Consider the following 23,777-nt stretch of genomic DNA (forward strand, 5'->3'; position numbering starts at 1 on the left):
TGTGTGGAACTAAGAAAACGCATCTTGCCGGAAGGCCACTAGATGATTTAAAGCAACTCGTGCGACAAGTTCGCAAAATCTAGTCCTGTTTGTCGCCGAGCTACGCAGAAAAGCTGATTCAAAGCATGAAGAAAATGCCAAGCTATACTCGTCAAAGATGGAGACAGACGGCTTATCGAATAATTGCGCCTGGTAGTTTTGTACATACATAAAATTTTAAATATATATCTTTTACACTTCATGAATAAGGGCGGTTCCTTTTTTCTGACACAGACTGTATATTAGTTTAGCAAAAAGGAAATCCATTATTTTTGCGCAAATGGTTTAAAACTGTTTTATGGTCGATCTTTAGCTCCTACGAGTAGGCGATGCTGCGACAACTAACATTACTGATATGCAGAATTCGCATTAATATTAGCATTTCTCTAATTTTCCAGGTTATCTTGGTGAAATGGAATGAACCATATCAGAAGCTGGCATCGTGTGATAGCTCCGGCATTATATTTGTATGGATAAAGTTTGAAGGCCGATGGTCTATTGAATTGATTAATGATCGCAACACACCAGTTACATATTTCTCTTGGTCACACGATGGACGAATGGCACTTATTTGTTATCAGGATGGTTTCGTGCTTGTTGGCTCTGTGGCCGGTCAGCGATACTGGTCATCGATGCTGAACCTGGAGTCGACCATTACTTGTGGCATTTGGACGCCAGACGATCAACAAGTGTACTTTGGCACCACACAAGGCCAGGTGATCGTGATGGATGTGCATGGTGCGATGGTATCGCAGGTGCAGCTTTGTAACGATGTTGGCATAACATCGATGGCATGGTCATGCGAAAAGTTCAAAATGGAAGAGGGTGAAGAATCCGAGCCAGGTGTTACCAATGCCTGTATGTTATGAATAATATTGGGTGTGCGTGAAACGTATTTAAGTAAAAAAAAAAAAATCTCTCTACTTATTTCAGCTAAACGTTCTTTTGTATTGGCTGTTAGCTTTCAAAATGGTTTTATATACTTGCTAAAGTCATTCGATGATGTATCGCCTGCACATATCAACACTGGTCTAAATGGCAATCTTGGTCTACTCATGGAATGGAGTAATTCGCGTGAACTGCTCGCTGTTGCCGGCACTTTGGAGACTTCGCTAAACATGATCGATCAACAGGGCGCACCGCTTTATGAAAATATGTTAAAATTCTACACCGAATCCGGCAATATGTTGTACCAGACATGCCTACCAAATACCTCTTCACCCGTATCTGCTCTCACGTGGGGTCACAACGACAAACGTCTATTCATTGCGACTGGCACCCAAGTGCACATTGCCTGGGTGTCGAGACGTATAGCATCGCTACAGCTTTTATGTCGTCTACAAATACAAGCGAGCATTGGTTCGGAACGCACATTGCCACTGTTACCTTTGCCGTCACGAATTAGGAGTCTGATTGGCAACCTTTTTGCTCAAACAATAAGAGTAAGTCGGAAATTTGGAGATTATTGTACGCGATGCACTTCAATTTGTTTTTCTTTTTGCGTACAGTGTTGTGTACCTGATTTAAAATCCTTACGTGAGTTCGTTTCTCGACCACCAATGTGTTCGTCACGCTTTCACTGCACCATGATAAGGCACGACGATGACACGAACCAAACTACGGGCACTTGCTATACACTCTATTTGGAGTACTTGGGTGGTCTCGTACCGCTTCTCAAGGGTAAACGTACCTCGAAGATACGTCCAGAATTTGTAATATTCGATCCACAAGCGAATGGTGTGTAAACAAAAAACAAAGCTCTTAGCTAAGCTAATAAAAGTTTTTTTTTTCATTTAATTTTTTAAACTAGATTCTCCGGTATTTTTGCAATACTCGCCGGAATGGAAAAGCTCATCTGGATCCAGCCAATCTACCACCACCGGACAAAGTGGAAGAACCGATTCTTCCGATAGCGAATTTGAGGAACGGTATCGCAGCTCACCGCGCGCACCACGCCAACGAAAGACGCGCCAAAAAAAGAACCAACATGGCAATGGTGATAAGAATTCAATGAATACCACTATTGAACCCGATAGCTTGGATGAGCTCGCCTATGTTGATACACTTCCTGAAGTATGCTATAGTTTCGAGCTTAGTTACTATTTTTAGTATGTAGATTGCTACCCTGAAATAATTGTGAAAAGCAAGCTATTGCAAAATATCTAAAACATGTTAAGTATTAATGGAGTGCATGAGGGTACGTTTAACAATAATTCAAAAAGGGCTAAAGTGTAGGATTGCTACTAAAACTGGCTCAAGAGCGCAAACTGCTTAACACCGAAACGTGAGGTTTAGTCATGGACAAAGTGGGCAAAAACGGAACTTAACGAACTTGGTTTTCATAATATTTTTTTTTGTTCACTCCTCTCGGGAGCATAGGGTCTCGACAAGACTCAGTCTTGCGTTGGTTTCGTTAATCTGTTTTTGATTTCTAACAGGGTAGATGAGTAGCCTGCCGCTACCAGTCCTAAGTAGTGGGAATGCCCACTTGTCGTTGCTTAGGAACAACGCCTTCTTACTGCTTCGAGCGCCATCTGTGTCTCACATTTTTCTGACAGATGGTTGAGAACATGAAAAGTAGGTAAATTTGGAAAAGTGCGAGGACCGTGCTTTACGTGGGATTCGCACCCACAACCTATGGGATGGCAGGCTAGTGCACTTACGCTAGATTGCCGAGGCCGTCATAATATTAGTTTGGGGGAAAAGAAATCTATTATTTTTGCGCAAATGGCTTAAAACCGTTTTATGACCGATCTTTAGCTTCTGGGCGATGCTACGACTACTAACATTATTTCTGTGATTTTATCGATATTTTCGGCATTATCGACATTTTCTTTAACATCAAAAATGCCTGAACGGAGTCGACAAAGCCAAAATGCACGTCATCAGCTTTTACAGTATCGGCACCATAAACACCATTCACAATTTCAGTGGGCTGGCCTGCATTTACGTCTTTATCACAGAAAAACTGTAAAATGTAGCCAATTTTCTCTTCTCTTTCCATTGTTGGGTGTTGTAACTCACAACTGAATGGAACAAACAAAAAAAGCAAAGAAGTTCTTTAGTGTGAAACTTTAAATTGGTTGATCGATACTTTACGAGATCTACTGAAAAAATTATGGTTTTTTTTATAAATTCAATAAAACATTTTCTACTTGGAAACGGACAATGTAGCGTGTATTCAGTACAAAATACCAAAAAATAAAAAGGCTTTTTTTCCGACAGCGACAATTGAAATTACTTCGCGGAGGTTGAATTAGTTTTAAAGGTGACACACAGATGGCGCTATTTATCACTTTATCGCGTTGGAAATACTGAATATATATTCATGACAAAGCCTCATCCCTAGGCTTTGTTTATCAGTATCTGTCATTTCGCTGAAGTATAAACAACGCAGTGTTTTCGTGCTCCGAGTATGTCAACTTTCGTGCCGTCGAAACGCAATTTGCGGGAAGCTTTGTTTTTCTGCTTCAATTTGAAAAAAAAATACAGCCCAAGCCCGTGAATTGCTGCAGGAGGCCTACCCAGACCATACTCCGTCGATTTCAACATGTGAGTACTGGTTTCGACGATTCAAAAGTGGTGATTTTCACACCGAAGACAAGGAGCGTCTTGGCCAGCCCAAAAAGTTCGAGGACGCGGAATTGGAGGAATTGGTAAACGAGGACTCGTGCCAAACCCAAGAAGAGCTTGCTGAATCATTGGGCGTTGATAAATCAACCGTTTGCAAGCGTCTAAAAGCGATGGGAATGATCCAAAAGCAAGAACATTGGGTCCCGTACGAGTTGAAGCTGCGCGACGTCGAACGGCGATTTTTTACGTGCGAATTGCTGATCGAGCGACAAAATCGGAAGGGTTTTTTGCATCGGGTGGTGACTGGCGACGAAAAATGGATCCACTACGATAGCCCAAAACGCAAAAAATCATGGGGTTTGCCCGGCCACGCATCAACGTCGACGGCAAAGCAGAATATTCACGGCAAGAAAATCATGCTCTGCATTTGGTGGGATCAGGTCGGCGTCGTATATTTTGAGCTGCTCCAACCGGGCGAAACAATCACGGGGGATCGTTACCGACTGCAATTGATGCGTTTAAGCCGGGCATTGAAAGAAAAACGGCCGGAAACGGTAAAAAGGCACGACAAGGTTATTTTGCAACATGACAACGGTCGGCCGCATGTTGCTCAACCTGTCAAAAAATACCTTGGAACGCTTGGCTGGGAAGTGTTACCCCACCCGCCGTATAGTCCAGACATAGCTCCCTCCGATTATCATTTGTTTCGGCATATGAGTCTCGATTTGGCGGACCAGCGGTTCTCCTCGTACGAGGCTACCAAAATATGGGTTGAGTCATGGATAGCCAAGCAGCGGCCAGAATTTTGGAGAAACGGCATCCGGAAATTGCCCGAAAGATGGGCGAAAGTTGTAGCTAGCGATGGCCAATACTTCGAATAAAATATTTTTTACCGTTTTTTCACAATAAAGCCCCAAATCTTCGAAAAAAAACCTTTAAAACTAATTCAACCTCCCAAAAATAGCACTCCGAAAAATAGTTTCTGTTAATATACCCGCAAAAAATTTGCATACATTTGTAGATTTATTATAAATATTTCTATTAATTATTCCGCAATTCTATTTATTCGCCAAAGAAAACATTTTTAACAATTACTCCACATTTTACTTTCCATAGGAGGAGAAACTGGTTGAGGTTACCTCAAATATATGGGGTACCAAATTTAAAATTCATGGACTTGCTAAAACCGTCCCAGCCAATTTAGGCCAAATAACGTATAAAACGTCCGTATTACACCTGCAGCCAAGACAAATGACACTAGTTATAACTGAACTACGTGATGACTTTCCTTCGGGGCCGGATCCAAATTTTAATCCAAATATTTTCTCCGAAGACGAAGACGATGTAGCTCTACTAAATGGCGCCAGGGGTAATGGCAATAATTACAATCAAATACAAGCAACAATTGCAGAATCGCAAGCGAAAGCAACAACAGCAGCGGCACATCGTCGTCTTAACGATTCATCCCCACCAATTGCACCGATGTCACCACGACCTAATCACCTATTAGCGCGACACAAAAATTCATTAAATGGCAATGGAACACAGTGTACGAACGTTGGTGCTGGCATTAGCCCATTGGCCAAAGCAGAATCCTATGACGATGATTCCTCAACTGAGTCACAAGATGTAAATGGATACCACAATGGCGCCAGAGCAGCACTTCCTAACAGTACTTTACTTCATGCCACCAACGGAACAAATAATAGCAAGCTAATGCGTCCAAAAAATATTACTGCCACTACGCCAGGAATACGTAGTAGTCTAGGTCCTGGTTATAGTAGCTTTAAAAACAATTACAGTCGTTCCAGTTCGAATTCCAGTTGCCAGTCACGTCACGCAATATCGCCTTTATATTGTGACGGCTCGGTGCCAACACTGCAATCACCAAAAAATGCCGTTGCTCCTGCAGACATAATATTCGAGCGCCCAGCTGTCTCGGGTACTGGTCAAACAACAGTAATGTCATATTCGAGTAACACCGATTACACCAATAATGTTGTGCAGGTAAAGAATGCTTTGCTACCCGAATTAATTCGATCTACAAACAGCCACGTCAACCCAGTGCCATTGAATCTAAATTTGAATCTTGAGCGTATGGATGCAAGACTGAAATCTTCTGCGTGCATTAGTAGTTCCACGCCGATTACTAATACTGTTAGCAGCAATAATACAAAACGACGTGATATTTTATATATAGACGAAGAAACTCAGTCGCCCACGCAGCAGGCTTTGGTAGCCATCACACCCATATCCACTACGCCTGGGGAAATTCGCATGAAACGTACAACTACGGTAGTTTCGATTGCACCAGCTCTACCCGATTCGATTACCCGAAGTTGTAGTGTTGGTTATTTGGATTCAGTTGCTATTACACCGTCCGACGAAGCTTTAATGGCTTTGCGAAGAGATGCGCCCGTTAAACGTTTAATATTAGTAGACAAACGCAGAACCAGAAAGAAGCGACAAAATAACGAGGTAAGTTTCCTTTACGTTTTAGGTAACAATTATAGACTTCGCTAAAGCAACAAAAAGCTCCCGAACGAGTGTTGCTGTAAAGAAAATTGAAGACTCATCCCTTCGAGTAATGCTCATAGTGTTTAAAACAACTATTGACGTAAGCGTGTAAACATGACCGGTTGGAACAAAAGATTGGCAATCGTTTCTGTTGACATCCATATACAAATGTATGAAGTTCTCAAACCAGCCTAAGCTAATGAAATTAAAACGATAATAGAATCAGCCTATGAGAGCTGTTAAGGAGCTCGTCATCGAACAAGTGAAAGACTTCATTGTTTTCGCTTTCGGTCTTACTGCAGAGTTCTACCACATTACGTGTTCTTCTTCTTAATTGGCGCGATAACCGCTTACGCGATTTTGGCCGAGTTTAACAAAACGCGCCAGTCGTTTCTTTCTCGTGCTAACCGGCGCCAATGGGACACACCAAGTGAAGCCAAGTCCTTCTCCACCTGATCTTTCCAACACAGAGGAGGCCTTCCTCTTCCTCTGCTACCACCAGCTGGTACCGCATCGAATACTTTCAAAGCCGGAGTGTTTGTATCCATTCGGACGACATGACCCAGCCAACATAGCCGCTGGATCTTTATTCGCTTCGCTATGTCTATGTCGTCGTAAAGCTCATACAGCTCATCGTTCCATCGTCTGCGATATTCGCCGTTGCCATCGTGCAAAGGTCCAAAAATCTTACGCAGAATCTTTCTCTCGAACACTCCAAGCGTCGCTTCATCGGATGTTGTCATCGTCCAAGCTTCTGCGCCATACGTTAGTACGGGCATGATGAGAGTCTTGTAGAGTGTTAGTTTTGTTCGTCGAGTGAGGACTTTACTGCTCAGTTGCCTACTTAGTCCAAAGTAGCACTTGTTGGCAAGAGAGATTCTACGTTGGATTTCAAGGCTGGCATTGTTATCGGTGTTAATGCTGGTTCCTAAATAAACAAAGTCTTTTACAACCTCGAAATTATAACTGTCTACAGTGACGTGGGAGCCGATACGCAAGTGCCCCGACTGTTTGTTTGAAGACAGGAGGTACTTCATTTTGTCCTCGTTCACCACAAAACCCATTCGCTTTGCCTCTTTATCCGGTTTGGAAAAGGCAGAACTAACAGCGCGGTTGTTAAGGCCGATGATATCGATATCATCGGCATACGCCAACAATTGTACGCTCTTATAAAATATTGTGCCTGAGCGATTAAGTTCTGCGGCTCATACGATGCTTTCCAACATCAGGTTAAAGAAGTCACACGACAGCGAGTCACCCTGTCTGAAACCTCGTTTGGTAACCTCGGAGAGGTCCTTCCCAATTCTGACGGCGCTGCTGGTGTTGAGCAACGTCTTCTTGCAAAGCCGTATTAGTTTTGCGGGGATACCAAATTCAGACATAGCGGCATACAGGTAACTCCTTTCCGTACTGTCGAATGCAGCTTTGAAATCGACGGTTTGGCGTATTGTAAATATTTGGTCGATGGTAGACTTTCCAGGTCTAAAGCCACACTGATAAGGTCCAATCAGTTGGTTGACGGTGGGCTTCAGCCTTTCACACAATACGCTCGCTAGAACCTTATAGGCGATATTTAGAGACTAATCACACGGTAATTGGCACAGATTGCAGGATCGCGCTTCTTATGGATTGGGCAGAGCACACTTAAATTCCAATCGGCAGGCATGCTTTCATTCGACCATATTTTGCGTAGGAGCTGATCCATGCACCTTACCAGCTCCTCGCCACCATGTTTGAATAGCTCAGCCGGCAGTCCGTCGGCGCCCGCGGCTTTGTTGTTCTTTAGCCGTGATATTGCTATTCTCACCTCGTCATGGTCGGGTAACGGAACGATAATTCCGTCGTCAGCGATTGGGGTATCGGGATCTTCACATTCTCTATGACATGCGCAGCTGTCACTGTTTAACAGGTTCGAGAAGTGTTCCCTCCATAATTTAAGATTGCTCTGTACGTCAGTCACCAGTTCGCCGTCTTTGTTCTTACAGGAAAACGCCCCGGTCTTAAAACCTTCTGTAAGCCGCCGAAATTTCTGGTAGAATTTTTGGGCGTTGTTCCTGTTGGCTAGCATCTCAAGCTCATCGCACTCACGTATTTCGGCCTCTCGTTTCTTCTTTCGGATAATACGTCTCTCTTCCTTGTTTAGCTCTCTGTAGCGATCCCATATGGCTCGCGTTGCGCCCGATCGCAGCGTGGCTCTATAGGCGGCATCTTTTCTTTCGGCGGCAGCATGACATTCCTCGTCTTACCAACTGTTTTTTCGGGCTCGCCGGTATCCTATTTCTTCTTCGGCGGCGGTACGTAGGGAACGAGAAATGTTGCTCCATTGCTCGTGCATGCCGGTTTGTTGGGCAGTGGTCTCTGAGAGCAGGAGTGAGAGTCGAGTGGCAAATCTTCTGGCTGTCTGTTGTGATTGCAGCATTTCGATGTTGAACATTCTTTGCGTAGGTGTATGTATGTACGTTTTTTGCTGCACAGAGGCGAGTGCGCAGTTTGGCTGCAACAAAGTAATGATCCGAGTCGGTGTTGGGTCCTCGGATCGTACGTACATCTAATACACTAGAAGCGTGTCTTCCATCTATCACAACATGATCGATCTGGTTTCGCGTTTTTCGATCAGGAGACAGCCAGGTAGCTTGGTGTATCTTTTTATGTTGGAATTTGGTGCTGCAGACTACCATGTTTCGGGCCCCGGCGAAGTCGATCAGCCTCTGTCCGTTACCGGATGTTTCGTTGTGCAGGCTGAATTTTCCGACTGTGGGACCAAAAATTCCCTCCTTGCCCACCCTGGCGTTGAAGTCGCCAAGCACGATTTTTATGTCGTGGAGGGGGCAGCGCTCATAGGAACGTTCCAAGTGCTCATAGAAGGAATCTTTAGTCGCATCGTCCTTCTCTTCCGTCGGGGCGTGGCCGCAAATTAGCGAGATGTTAAAAAACAGCGCTTTGATGCGGATTATTGCGAGACGCTCGTTCACAGGAGTGAACGACAGTATTTGGCGACGAAGTCTCTCTCCCACAACAAATCCGACACCTAATTTGCGCTCCTTTACATGGCAGCTGTAGTAGACGTCGCAAGGTCCTATGGTTTTCTTACCTTGCCCCGTCCATCGCATCTCTTGGATGGCAGTGATGTCAGCCTTTACTCTCACGAGGACATCAACCAGCTCTCAACCCTCAAATCATATTCCTTATTTTGTTTGCAGGGGTCGTCATCCGTAAAGGCAGTTCTCATCCGAGGCTTTGCAGTTCGTTTCATTGGGGGGATTTTTCAGTGGCGGGTCCCAAACCCAGCGCACAACCAGCTATCTGGAATGCTTCGCCTTCTCGCGTTAGCTCACTCCTGAACGGGTGTTCGGAAGCTACCCAGAGATCCCGGACGGTGTGAGCTGCTTGAACCATATGCAGAAAAATCGTTCTGGCCACTCCCAAGTGAATGGCGATCAGTAACTTTCCCCACTTGCGTGGACTTCTACACATGGAACCATCCTCCATTACGTGTTGCAAAGAGTTTGTTTGAATTGGAGTTTGAATTTGAGTTTGGATTTATGTGGGTTTTTGCTACACAATGAGCAACACTTCTAGCAAAACCATTTTTTTCCTTGTTCACTCCTCTCGGGAGCATAGGGCCTCGACAAGACTGGTCTTGCGTTAGTTTGGTTAATATATTTGATTTCTGACAGGGTAGGCTATTGCCTACCGCTACCAGTCCCTAATAGAAGGAATGCGCACCTGTCGTTGCTTAGGAACAACGTCTTCTTACTGCTTGTAGCGCCATCTGTGTTTCACATTTTTCTGCCAGAAGGATCGCACAGATGGTTTTAGCAGCAACAATGCAAATAATGCGCTGACTATTGTGTGGGTGTAAGGATGGAAAGGATAAATTTTGAGTTTGAGGAGTGAGAGTTTTTTTTTCCAAAAACCTAACAAACATTAAAAAAAAGAAAAATAGTCACAACCGGTCAAAATATTGAGGTACTATGTTTTTTTCGCGTGCTGTAGCAATTTTTTTGTATGATGGGTCACTGTTAAGTCTCAATGAAGGTATTATGCCTCGATTTCTGTGCTTTATTAAAGCTTTGCAACAACTGTAAGTTCTCCTGGCTGGCATTTCGCAGTTTTTCGGTCTGGTGGACTATGCACTTCCGCAAACACTTGACATTACAACGTTCACGACCCTCCTACCCTCAAAGGAAGAGTGGGCATGGTACGATGTACAACAAGGCGAGTCCATCCACCTATACACAGCGAAGCTCAAAGCTCGCGACCTGAGTGGACGGAGGTGTGTATTCCAAACATCTCGGCACCTCCTTCAGCTTTCTGCTCCCCGACTACTGTAGTGTCTTTCAGGCTAAACTGATGGCATTAATGAACCGCGACACTGGTACAATATGATGCAATACCTGGAGATGATATCTACATTTTCACTGATAGCCAGGCAACGATAAAATCCCTCACAAAACAGTCGACAAGCTCCAAGGTAGCTATGACATTCCGCACATCTCTTAACGGAATAACTGAGTCATTTCACCTGAAGGCAACATGGGTTCCTGGCCATTGCGACATTGAGGGTAACTGCAGAGTCCATGGACTAGCGAAACTCAGCACCAAAATGACCGATGAGTATATAGGTATACCCTTAAAAACATGCAAGCTATTGTACTTATCTTTGAGGAAATTGTAGAGCAGCAAATGAAAGATGGCGTGATGAAACCACCTGCAGAATCGACTAACAATTGTAACCGGCTCTCACTGCTAAACGCACAGAATCTCTGCTAAGGTCTCAGTTATAACGGGGCACTGCTCAATAGGTAGGCACGCCCAGAGGGTGGGTGTGCAAACACAGGACTTCTGCGTCAAGTTTCTAGTCACAGAAGAGTGAGAGACGATCTCGCACCTACTGTGCCACAGTGCTGCTCTATCCAGACGTAGGTTTACAATTCTAGGTAGACAATTTTTTAATGAGCTGAAAGATCTCAGTTTTGAAGAAATCAGCGATATTCTAAAATGTTTGAAAAGTACACATTGGTTTTAGGAGAGATAGGGGCAAGTTCCCCATGAGGCATAACAATGAGCTATAAGTGTGAGTGTGTCCCACAGGGCAATCGCTTATACCTAACCTGGCCTAAGCACTCGGCGGTAAATAGCAAGGCTTCAGTTGCAATATTACCATGAAAAACTTTGACATTCCTAAACAGCAAAGGCTATAAATCTTTAAAGTTCTGGTTATACAAAACAGGAGTTATACAAATGTCTATCATTACACAAGCGAGAAGAAAACTAAACCGTGTAAGGTTCTAATCGCTAATTTCCTCTAATAGAATCTAGCTTTTATCTTTACCGCAGCCATGAAACCTCAGAGAAATTCCTTCTTTTTAAAAGTGGCCCTATCTTGAACCACCATTGCATGTATTCCTGCCATGCTTCTCATAAAAATTAGCTACCATTTGAAAGTCTACTAGACTAAGTATCTAACTTCTTTTTAGGATTCGCGCAAACCAAAATTGGAAAAGTCGGGAAAATCGAAGAGCCTCGATTCATGTGACTTAGTCTTCAGTCAAACTAAATTAACCAGCAAGGAGCTTGACAAAATTCCACATAAACTCCAAGAAATTGCTGAAGGTAACACCAGTGGCAACGAAACCAACCAATTAACAACCTGTTTCAAAAGTCACCGAGGTGTTAATCCCAACGAGCTGTGTAAACAATGCCAGACGCCAAAGAGAACTGTGGGCGACCCCAAAAAGGAGGAAGCAATACGCTTTGTGTCCACCAGCAATAAAAAAGACTTCACTTTTGAAAGCAAGTATATGGAGCAACCACAACAACAAAGGAAAAAAAGCGGTAGTACGCCGAGAAAGAAAAAGTTGGATGTAATTACAAGCTTCACCGACAGTCCACTTTTTACACGTAAACATCGATTCGGTATCAGAAGTAGAAGTAAAGAAACTGGCAGCAGTAGTGAAACAAACACCGAAAGCTCCACACCACTTTTGGGGCGCAAAAATGAGAATGGATTTAGTTTCGTAAAACAATTAACTGAGGTTCGTTGGCGACGTAGAGAGGCACAAACTAATTTGAATACTGTTAGAACTCAGTGTGATCCGTTGGGGCAAATGCAAGGTGGAAACGCCACTCTGAATGCTGTTGAGGCAACGCCTGTGGAAGCAAAAGCTTCTGTTTCATTACAAGCACAGGTACATAATTTCAAAAAAACAGATCATAATAATTCAGTAATTCCGCATCACATGCGATTTTTATATTAACTTCTATTAACTGGCATGCATAAATATAAGGTACAAGCATACATACATATGTGTATGTACACACATACATTCCCTGCAAGGGAGCTGAGTATCAAATAAGCGCTCACATTTTCATTATCATTCATTACAAAAGTCCTTAGCTAACTAACGACTCATTTGTAGTCTGGTCCTGTGTGAATACTTTCCCACTTTTTTTCTCTTATAGCAATCACATATGAGTGAAAAATATATCTGCATTGCTCTAAAAATGCACAGCTTCTAACCATTTTTATGATTTCAATGTAATTATTGCAGACTACAAACTGATCACTCTTGTCATCACAAAGTGTCTGAAGTACTCAGCTACGTCTCTGTAGGGAAAAATACGAGTTGTGAACTAAAATATTGTACTATACTAGGTTGTTCAATAAGTTTTGCGGTTCGATAAGAAAACCACAATTATATGTTTTGAAATACACTTTATTATTCAGTTTAAGCTTCCTGAATATACTCGTAGAGATACACTTGTTCCAACGAGATTCCAAAGTATGAACTCCTTCCCCGAAGTGAGAATCTGGACGGGCTGCAAAATACGCTGTTATGACCTCATCATTTGATGAAAAACGCTTTCCACGCATGAATTGTTTTTGTACCGAGAAACATATAGAAGTCGCTAAGGGCCAAATCTGGTGAAAACGATGGATGCTCCAACAATTAGAACTTTATTTCATAGATTTTAGCCATCTTCAAAATGATCTTGTGACACGGTGCATTGGCCTGATGAAAAATTATTTTTTCTTTTGCAAACTGGGTCTTTTACGAGTATCACGAATTTTTTCCTTCAGTCGATCTAAAAGGTTACAATAATGCTCGGAATTTACTGTTGTACCAGTTTGCAAGTAATCCACAAATAAAATTCTTTTTGTATTCCAAAAAACTGAAGCTAACACCTTCTTGGCCAATTTCTGGACACGAAATAGTTTCGGAGCCGGAGCACCAGGTTCACACCACTCTTGAGCCTCTTGTTTTGATTAGGGATTAGGATGATAGACCCAAGTCTCATTAATAGTGAGACAAAATCACAAAATCACTTTATCCTTTCGAAAAGGTTCTAAATGTTGCTCAGAAAGTCTCATTCGAATGTGTTTTTGTTCCATTGTTAGCGAATGCGGCTCGCATTGTGCACACAATTTTCTGAAGCCCAATAAAAAAAAATAATAATAATAACTGGCCCAGCTCCGCCTCCTATTTGAGGCGTGCTTTGAGCTCCACAAATGGAGAGACCTACAGTTTTACGCAGACTCCGAACGGAAAATCGTTTCTATGAAGAGCATAAATACACTCGGAGGTTTGCAATTGCTTGCCGAGGGGGACACCTAATATTTCAGTCAAAGTATTGCTTGCTGCTGTTTTTGGACGTCCTTTACATGGATCGTTTTCAAGGCTTGTACGACCACGTTTCAATTCAGCAACCCATCTTTCTACTGCACTAAATGATGACGAGAAGTCCTTATACACTTTCAATATTCGTTCATATGTTAAATTTGCTTTGCTTTTAAACCTTCCAAGAATAAAAATTCAATCACTGCACGATACTTGATTTTTTCCATTGTAGAAAATACTGTGATAAAAGTTCAAAAATTGTTTCAAAAACCTTGCATCATAAGTAAATCCTAAAAAATTATTAAAAAAAAATACTTAAAAAAACGAATAAAGCAATACAATTTAAGGTATTCACTTGAGGGTCATAAATAAAATTAATGCTCGTTGAATTGCGAATTAATATTTTATGAGATCGATTGCTGCGACTAGTTTTCTGCGCATGGCTAGAGAACTGATGCTATGAACAGCTGTTCCACTGTTGCTATAGAAGCGACTGTTGACTGTTGTGCACTCAGAAGTGCCTTAAAAAGAGGTTGTCTGTAAAGTCGGTTTACTGGCGATAGTTTAACGTGATAACGTCATAAGGAAATACTGATTGAATGGTTGCATTTTTCAAAAGAAAATTTTAATTTTATTTGTTTGATAGATATTTTGTATGGATATAGAGAATGAGTTAACATTAACATAACATAATATACTTTAACATAACATAACATAACATAACATAACATAACATAACATAACATAACATAACATAACATAACATAACATAACATAACATAACATAACATAACATAACATAACATAACATAACATAACATAACATAACATAACATAACATAACATAACATAACATAACATAACATAACATAACATAACATAACATAACATAACATAACATAACATAACATAACATAACATAACATAACATAACATAACATAGCATAACATAGCATAACATAACATAACATAACGTGCTGTTCAAGCAAGGTAACGACGCATGAGCAAGATAACGACGCATTTTTTGGTGCGTGCAGCCGGCTACATAGAATTATAAGACGTTATCACGTCAAAAAATAATAATAACATTAAAACAACAGATATTATTAACAAACTTGGTTTTATTTTAAATTCTTCAAGTAAATCAAATTAATAATAATCAATAAGAAGGCATATGCAAATACAAATACGTGAATTTATATATGTACATATGCGCATATACATACACATATACGCTCATTTAAGTAGGAGAGAGCAAGATGTCGAACGTTGCCGTTCGTTTGCTTTGTTTGCTTTGTCGTTCGTTCCGCGCTTTCGCTTGCAGTTCATTCAAGGTAACGGCAATGAGCAAGGTAACGACACATTTTTTCGTGCGTGCAGCCTGTTAAATCGAATTATAAGACGTTATCACGTCAAAATGCAAGTCTTACTTGGGAAAGATCTTCCTGAGTTTATTCGTACAAGTATCATAACAGAGATGCCGAATCAAAATAAAGTACGTTCATTAACAGGTCATATGATTCCAAAACGGGTTTTAACTGGAAAGTCTCAAGAAGTCTCGCATGGTTCACAGACGGTTCGAAAAAAATACTGTAGTCGGTGCGGGAATCTAATAGGAAATTCTTCGAACCAGTGGTGAAATATCCTAGCGTCTTTCAGTCCGAAATTCAAGCAATTTCAGTCTCTGCGAGAATATACTGTGTTATCAACCGGACAGAAGCTAAATGCAAGATAAATAGTTGAGATAATACTCAAAGAATTACCCACTGAGAAGTCTTGTGTCAAGTCAAAAGGCTTATAAGGCCTTTTGCCGGCAATAGGGAACTGCATCACATGCGTAAAGTAGACACAAGGAAAATAGTTGATTTTCTGACAGGTCACTATTACTTAAATTACCAGAGCGTAGAGCCTGTCTGAAGGATGATGAAACCACAGAGCATAACTTGTGTAACTGTTTTGACTTAGTAAAGACAAGACTGCACACCTTTCATAGAGCTCAAACGGATCCGAATGAAATCAATTATGCTCTTGTTTCAGATGTTCTGAAATTTGTCTGCAACACGGAAAATTTACGGAAAGGATTTGGCTTTCAAACAATTCCCAACCTGAGGCAGGGAACATCTAGATTAAATAGAATCTGATGTAATACATTTAATAGGACTAGATTAACTACTTTTAAATCGTGTAAAGGGTGATCAATCATCTTTATTATTTTTGTGTAGAACCATTCATGACATTTATTTTGTAAATATAATCCCTTTCAAATCTTGGCCGCAACTGCGCCATAATGCGGCCATCCGTAAACATGAATTTTGAATGACTTTTCACAAAGCGTCGATTTTCGTAATACAGTTGTATGATTAGTAAACGTTGTTGAGGCGTAAGTCTTTCCATGATAAAATGTCAATGAAAACTGAAAAAACTTATGTATATAATTTGTCAGTAGTCACGCATGATCTGTCAAACCACCCTTATTGGAAAAAGTACCTCCAGTCTAATCACCCTTTATATAGGTATTGTGAAGAAATTTCTTGCAAATATGAATTACTCGTCATTGTTGCCTCTATTTGATGGACATGATACAGTTTTTGACGTGATAACGTCTTATAATTCTATGTAGCCAGCTGCACGCACGAAAAAATGTGTCGTTACCTTGCTCATTAGTGTTACCTTGCTCATTGCCGTTACCTTGCTCACATGTCGTTACCTTGCTCATTGCCGTTACCTTGAATGAACTGCAAGCGAAAGCGCGGAACGAACGACAAAGCAAACGAACGGTAACGTTCGACATCTTGCTCTCTCCTACTTAAGTGAGCGTATATGAGTATGTATATGCGCATATGTACATATATAAATTCAATTATTTGTATTTGCATATGCCCTCTTATTGATTATTATTAATTTGATTTACTTGAAGAATTTAAAAAAAAACCAAGTTTGTTAATAATACCTGTTGTTTAAATGTTATTATTATTTTTTGACGTGATAACGTCTTATAATTCTATGTAGCCAGCTGCACGCACCAAAAAATGCGTCGTTATCTTGCTCATGCGTCGTTACCTTGCTTGAACAGCATGTTATGTTATGTTATGATATGTTATGTTATGTTATGTTATGTTATGTTATGTTATGTTATGTTATGTTATGTTATGTTATGTTATGTTATGTTATGTTATGTTATGTTATGTTATGTTATGTTATGTTATGTTATGTTATGTTATGTTATGTTATGTTATGTTATGTTATGTTATGTTATGTTATGTTATGTTATGTTATGTTATGTTATGTTATGTTATGTTATGTTATGTTATGTTATGTTATGTTATGTTATGTTATGTTATGTTATGTTATGTTATGTTATGTTATGTTATGTTATGTTAATTATGTTATGTTATGTTATGTTATGTTATGTTATGTTATGTTATGTTATGTTATGCTATGTTATGTTATGTTATGTTATGTTATGTTATGTTATGTTATGTTATGTTATGTTATGTTATGTTATGTTATGTTATGTTATGTTATGTTATGTTATGTTATGTTATGTTATGTTATGTTATGTTATGTTATGTTATGTTATGTTATGTTAAAGTATATTATGTTATGTTATGTTAACTCATTCTCTATATCCATACAAAATATCTATCAAACAAATAAAATTAAAATTTTCTTTTTAAAAATGCAACCATTCAATTACTATTTTCTTATGACGTTATCACGTTAAACTATCGTCAGTAAACCGACTTTACAGACAACCTCTTTTTCAATTAAATGTTAATGGTGGTTCTATAGACGCGTTTTAAACTTTATTATCTAATTAATGACGAATTAGTATCATTCCCTTTATTAAATATTAGAATGTTTCCATACTAGTTTCGCTTTTCCCTGCAGGGGTCTTATATGCTATATTTGAATGTATTCATGTATACACATACCCGTGCATATATGTATGTATGAGCACAACTGCATATCCTCAGCGACACGTCTTAAAACCATTTACATATATAATATATCTTGCAGGCACTTACTACATTAGAGAACATTATCAGCCGATTGCGCGACCTCGATGAGGGTCGTCTCACACCACCTGCTACACCACAGCGCCTACCGCGCAGCTCTCCAGCTTCGCCTGCTGTCAGCAAAAAGAACAAACGTCAAAGCAGTTCCCCCATTCGTCAAATATTAAATTCACCTCTACTAAATAGGCGATATCGTAAAAAACAATGTCTCATAGACAGTTCAGACGATGAAGGCAATGGAACAAATGGGTCAGGCGAAGAAAACGGAGGCGCCAATTACAATAAACAATATCGTGATTTGGAAACATTCCAAAAGGCACAACTACTTCAAAAGGTATGCATTTACTATAAGTATACTCGTATGTGTTTCTACACATACACATGTCTGTACATATGTATTCGTATATAGTGCATATATGTGCAATGTATGGGGGCGGAACACGGACGTCGACAGAAGAAAAGTACATAAGCTTTAAATTATTAAATTAACACATACATATCCACATGAGCAGTGTACGAGTAACTGATACAAAAGCGTCCATTTTCAAACAATAAAGGCTTGGCTGAAAAAATGTACGTTGCGAAACGCTATAAGTCGCTGGAGTTAAATACGAAGTTTATATGCAGAATAGTGCTCGCTGCAAGGGTTACCTTTAATATTTTGCACCCAATAAGTACAGTAAATAATAATGAAAATGGCTCTATTATTTTTTAAAAATATTCTCCTTGGAAGTCCATACATTTCTGTAATCGCTCGAGCCAATTTTCGAAGTACTTTCGCCACTAAGAAGTGGAAGATGAATTTTTCAACTAACTGAAAAAATAAATTGAAAACATTAAGTAAGTGTATGTTAAAAAATACCAAACTTTTCGATAAAAATATCGAATTGCAGCTCCTCACTCGTGATGCTGCAAGGGTGTAAAATATGAAAGGCAACCTTCGTATTAATAGTAAAAAGGTATGTTCATTAATACAGGGTCCGACACTCGAAGTGTAACCAATTAAAATTACCATAAATTTAGTTTGGAAAATTACTTTTATTCAATTCAAAGTAAAAAATGTGTGAAAATAATACAAAATTAAGAATCAATTTACTTTTGCTCAATATGACCACCTTTTGCCTTGACTATGGCCTTGAGACGATCCAGAAACGAATCGCAAGCGGCCCGAATGTGTTTTGGCCCACAATGGCTTTTTTCAGCGCCGCGAGACTGGTGAATCTTTTCGATCGGAACTTGCTCTCCAAAATGACCCAAGAACATCGGATTCGCGTCTGGTGAATTTGAGAGTCATTGAGTGGACGTTATGAAGTTCGAAACGTTGTTTTGTAGCCATTCTTGATTCACTCGAGCGTTGTGAGACGGTGCCGAGTCCTGTTGAAATGTCCATGGTCTGCCACTGAAATGTTTGTCTTCACACGGTTTCAAAATAACCTCCAGAATACTTTCCTGATAATATTTCGTATTTACCTTGGCGCCAGGCTCGTTGACTGGAGAGCGCCCATCTGCGGTTACAGCGGTCCAAACCATTACTTATGGCGGGTGCCGCCTCCTGGTGACCAATCGATGACTCAAATTCTGAACGATCCGTCAACCCTTTCGTTTTGGGAGTTTACGAATTTAAAAAATTCTCTCGTCAGAAAACACAATGTTCGGAATTTTACCGCTTTCGGTGAAGCGAAGCAACTCCTTCGCTCTCTCAAGTCTGACTTGTTGCTGCTTTGGTGTGAGATCATGTGCCTTTTAGATCTTGTAAGGCTTAATTTTGAGATCATTTTTCAGTATGCGGCGGATGCTACGGTCAGATATTTTCAGTTATTTTGCCATTTGATTGGCACTTCGTCGGAATTTCGCTAAAGTCGCTTCTTCACTTTTTGAACCAATTCACCTGCCGTTGCAGTCTTTTGATTACCACCTCCACCACGTTTCGCGATACTACCAGTATCATTGTAATGAGTAATGGTGCGATAAACAAAAAGCTCGAGCTCACGAACAATCGCTGATTATGATTTTCCAGCCAATTATAATGCAATCACACTACTACGTTTGAAATCCATTACTGATTTTCTTTTTTCGCGTGAACTCTCGACAAAATGCTTCCGCACACTTGTAAACAATACTCTGGACTATCATTTAGCTAACTAAGCCCGTGCATCAACTGCGCGAGCGGTCTGAAGTTGGTTACACTTCGAATGCTGGGCCCTGTACAAAAAGTACAGTATGAATATTAGGACATGGAATTATATGCACTAAAAATGAAAAATGTGTGCCGCAGAAATGTACTGAAAATTGAAAAATATGCACTATAAATTATCTACTTACGAATATTAGCATACACAATGAAATATTTTCAAAAAATTGAACTTTTTCGGTTTGGTGTCAAAAAGCCCTTATAGGGAATTAGGAATGTGCTAAATCTACATGAGTTATTAGAGCGTACTTAAGTAATCAAAATGAAAAAGGATATCCATTTATATTAATAAAATATTTGTCCTATGCATCGATTTTGCGGACCTTTTATTGCCACCAAAAATATTGTTTCATCTTGGGATCGGAGTTGTTTCCTAGACGAGCTTAAAGCCAAAACCATTTTTTCGATCGAATTATAACTTTGTTTTTTATTCTTTCTTTTTCATTCCACTTTGTAATACACATAAAATTATTTATAATAATTTATTTCATAATTGCTTTGTTTTTTATTCTTTCTTTTTCATTCCACTTTGTAATACACATAAAATTATTTATAATAATTTATTTCATAATTGCTTTGTTTTTTATTCTTTCTTTTTCATTCCACTTTGTAATACACATAAAATTATTTATAATAATTTATTTCATAATTTTCGTAACTTTTCAACCGATTTCAAACTTTGTATCACTGGAAGTGTGATTTTTATAGACGTGCTATTAATTTTCATCCCACACCTCACATTATTACGCGCAAAAGCTTGTGGTTTTCGAATATCGGTTTTGGTTTTTAACAGTTTATATTTTAGTAAAACTCAAACATAACACAATAACCAATATCTATTGAATTCGACAAAAAACTGTACATCTCTGTACAGGATGGGATGCCACCTAAACCACCACAAATCACAGCAATGAAAGAAGGGCCATTTTGTGTTTTCGCCTTTCAGCTCTCAGTCCTAACATAATCGGAACATGTACGGGGAATGTTACTGAAGTGACAGTCCTTGGCCGGATATAAATCCGAGTCGTTCCGGTAACATGGAACCGATTGCCGTGGGAACTACGGAGGGTTTTTTAAGACCTTGAGAACGCAAAAAGATAACAGAAAACGGAAACTTTGTTAGAATGCTTTTTTTTATAATCTGGTAGATAATTTCATGACATTTATTTTTTAATATTTTTGCTTTTTTTTCAATAAATCTGAATAATAAGTCTAAATGAGATCAATCAGCAAAAATGCGACGCAAAGGATGGTTATTTGGCTTCAATTCTTGCACGAGCTTTATTTTATAGGCACGTAATAATAAGTTCACATATGCATTAATCATCTATAAATCCACCAAATTAATCTACCCGTTCACATATGGCAGATTACCTGCAAAATTGACGATCAGCTGGTCGGTGAGAGGTTTTTCTTCATAGAAATTATTTTGGTGGAATATTTCGGTGTTTTTGGTTTCTTTAGTTATTACTAACGATATAAAGAAAATACAATACAATACAAAAAATTATGGCAGCAATACGCATGCTAAATTCTATATAACATTTTACTATAAATAAAAAATTAGAGAACAAAACGTTTATGGACACACGCTTTTTTTTCTGTAAAATGAATCCATAATTAATAATATTTAACAAACATTTTATTAGAATTATGTTTACAGACCTGTTTTCTTTGCCGGCGTCCATTTCATTTAGTTTTTATTTTGATGTTTCTCCTTACATTCGTAATAATAATTATCGATAACACAGAAAACACAGGGTTGTATGTCAAAAAGTATCGTTATTATCTAGGATTATTTTATAATCTCAGATTTTGGCAGAGAAATTTTGTATGGGAAATCGCGCTTTTTAATTACGGATTTTGAGATAAGCGCGAAAAAGTAGATCATCTACTTATGTATATGTGAACGTATTATAAGCCAAGATCCTTATGTAAACTTTTCCTCGTAGTCGAAGGACAAAGGCCATAAATTTGAGAATGACGACGTAACGACATTTCGGCGTCTTCTTCAACACTTCGCTCTATGAACTTCGCCAACAATTTGTGGGCCCACAAGCGTTGTTCTGGCGTTAAACGATTCATGATGACTTGCCAAATGTTAGTGAACAGAAATTGTCAACACAGCTGTCAAACTGCCATTCTCAGCTGTCAAACCATATTTATCGATATCGCTAGTTCTCATACAGTCAAAAAAGCACCCGCACATAGTTTTGTGAGATTCTTTTCTCAATTTTCTCCATAGAGGACTAGTTTTTATGTTTGCCTTGTTTATCCGACGATTTCTCCAAGGCTAACAAACAGATTTGACTGAAATTTGGTATTTGTAGTTGCATTGATGATACCAAGTAAGGAACAGTCCCTCTCTAATACCTTCTATTCAGCTTAGTACGGGGGGTGCCTTTTATATGTCGGGATTAGAGAACAAAAACATATTTTAATCATCGAATATCACTTTATTGTTTTTCAAAATATTCTCCATGAAGATCTATATATTTTGGCATGCGTTTGAACCAATTGTCGAAGCACTTTTGCCACTCTGATGAGGTACCTCCAAAACATGCATTCTGAATGCCGCAACCGCTTCTTAAGGTGTCGAAAAACGTTGACCTCTCAGTTTGTTTTTTATGTACGGGAATAAAAAGAAGTCATTCGGTGCCAAGTCAGGACTATACGGCGGATGACCCATTAATTCGATGTTTTGGGTGCTCAAAAATGCAGTTGTTTGAGCCGATGTGTGGGAGCTCGCATTGTCCTGGTGAAGAGTGATCCGTCTTTGGCGATTGGTTTTCCTAATTTCTTGGAAGACAACTGGCAAACAAATGGTTGTGTCCACTCAGAATTTACTGTTCTGCGTTGTTCTAGTGGTACGGTTGCGACATGTCCACTTTTTCCGAAAAAACAGGCGACCATTTGCTTGGAAGGGCTTCGTGCGCGAACAACTTTTGTTGGATTTGGCTCATCTTGAAACACCCATACAGTCGACTGTTGTTTACTTTCGGGCTCATACGCGTAAATCCATGATTCATCACCTGTCACGATGTCATAGACATATTTCGAAGCCCCGCGATCATATTTTTTGAGCATTTGCTTCGACCAATCGACACGAACCTTTTTTTGAGCGATTGACAAATTGTGTGGGATCCAACGCGAACATATTTTTTTGACAGTCAAATGTTTATGCAATACTGAATGTATGCTAGTCCCACTAATGCCTAAGATTGTCTCAATCTCACGATAGATCACATGACGATCTTGCAATATCAGTTCGCGCACAGCATCAATGGTTTTCGGAAGAACAACTGATTTTGGACGACCTTTACGAAATTCGTCTTGGAGTGAACTACGGCCACGATTGAATTCACCATACCATCGATAAATACTGGTCCTTGATGGAGTTTCATCGCCAAAAAATGAATTAGGTTCATCCATGCAATGTTGCTGAGTTAATCCACGTCGAAAGTTGTAAAAAATAATCGCACGAAAATGTTCACGATTTAATTCCATTTTTGGACCGAGATGAATCTTTTAAGTTACTGTAAACAACACAAATAGCGCTGGTATTTCAAAACGTTCTGAGTACGTAAAAGCCAAAAAATGTCAAACTTTGCGATACAGCTGTCAGTTGCCAGATTGCAACACCAGGGTTGCCAAATCCCGACATATAAAAGGCACCCCTCGTACTATGATCGAATTGAATGGCGGATTCCCAATTTAAACCCTGCGCGTACATAGTAATTTTTTTAAATTGGTGATACTGCCATTACTTATATCTTATTTGGATAATACGTGAGCTTTTGTGAAGATATTCGTAAG

At 39.6% G+C, this 23,777-nt stretch overlaps 1 protein-coding gene across 2 annotated transcripts in view; it reads left to right on the forward strand.

The window, feature by feature from the left end:
- LOC129236240 (tubby-related protein 4) overlaps positions 1-23,777 on the forward strand; it is a 56,128-nt gene that overhangs the window by 23,431 nt on the left and 8,920 nt on the right. Inside the window, exons 3-9 of one of the 2 annotated variants that reach the window (XM_054870500.1) lie at positions 438-897; positions 973-1,481; positions 1,548-1,776; positions 1,850-2,112; positions 4,729-6,090; positions 11,610-12,320; positions 17,772-18,104. In XM_054870500.1, coding sequence (XP_054726475.1) covers positions 438-897; positions 973-1,481; positions 1,548-1,776; positions 1,850-2,112; positions 4,729-6,090; positions 11,610-12,320; positions 17,772-18,104 — 3,867 coding nt within the window. Of the gene's footprint in view, positions 1-437; positions 898-972; positions 1,777-1,849; positions 2,113-4,728; positions 6,091-11,609; positions 12,321-17,771; positions 18,105-23,777 lie in introns of both variants that reach the window. The other variant, XM_054870499.1, reaches the window with a different exon arrangement.

Source organism: Anastrepha obliqua, chromosome 1 (genome assembly GCF_027943255.1).
Source record: "Anastrepha obliqua isolate idAnaObli1 chromosome 1, idAnaObli1_1.0, whole genome shotgun sequence".
NCBI classification, from domain to species: domain Eukaryota; kingdom Metazoa; phylum Arthropoda; class Insecta; order Diptera; family Tephritidae; genus Anastrepha; species Anastrepha obliqua.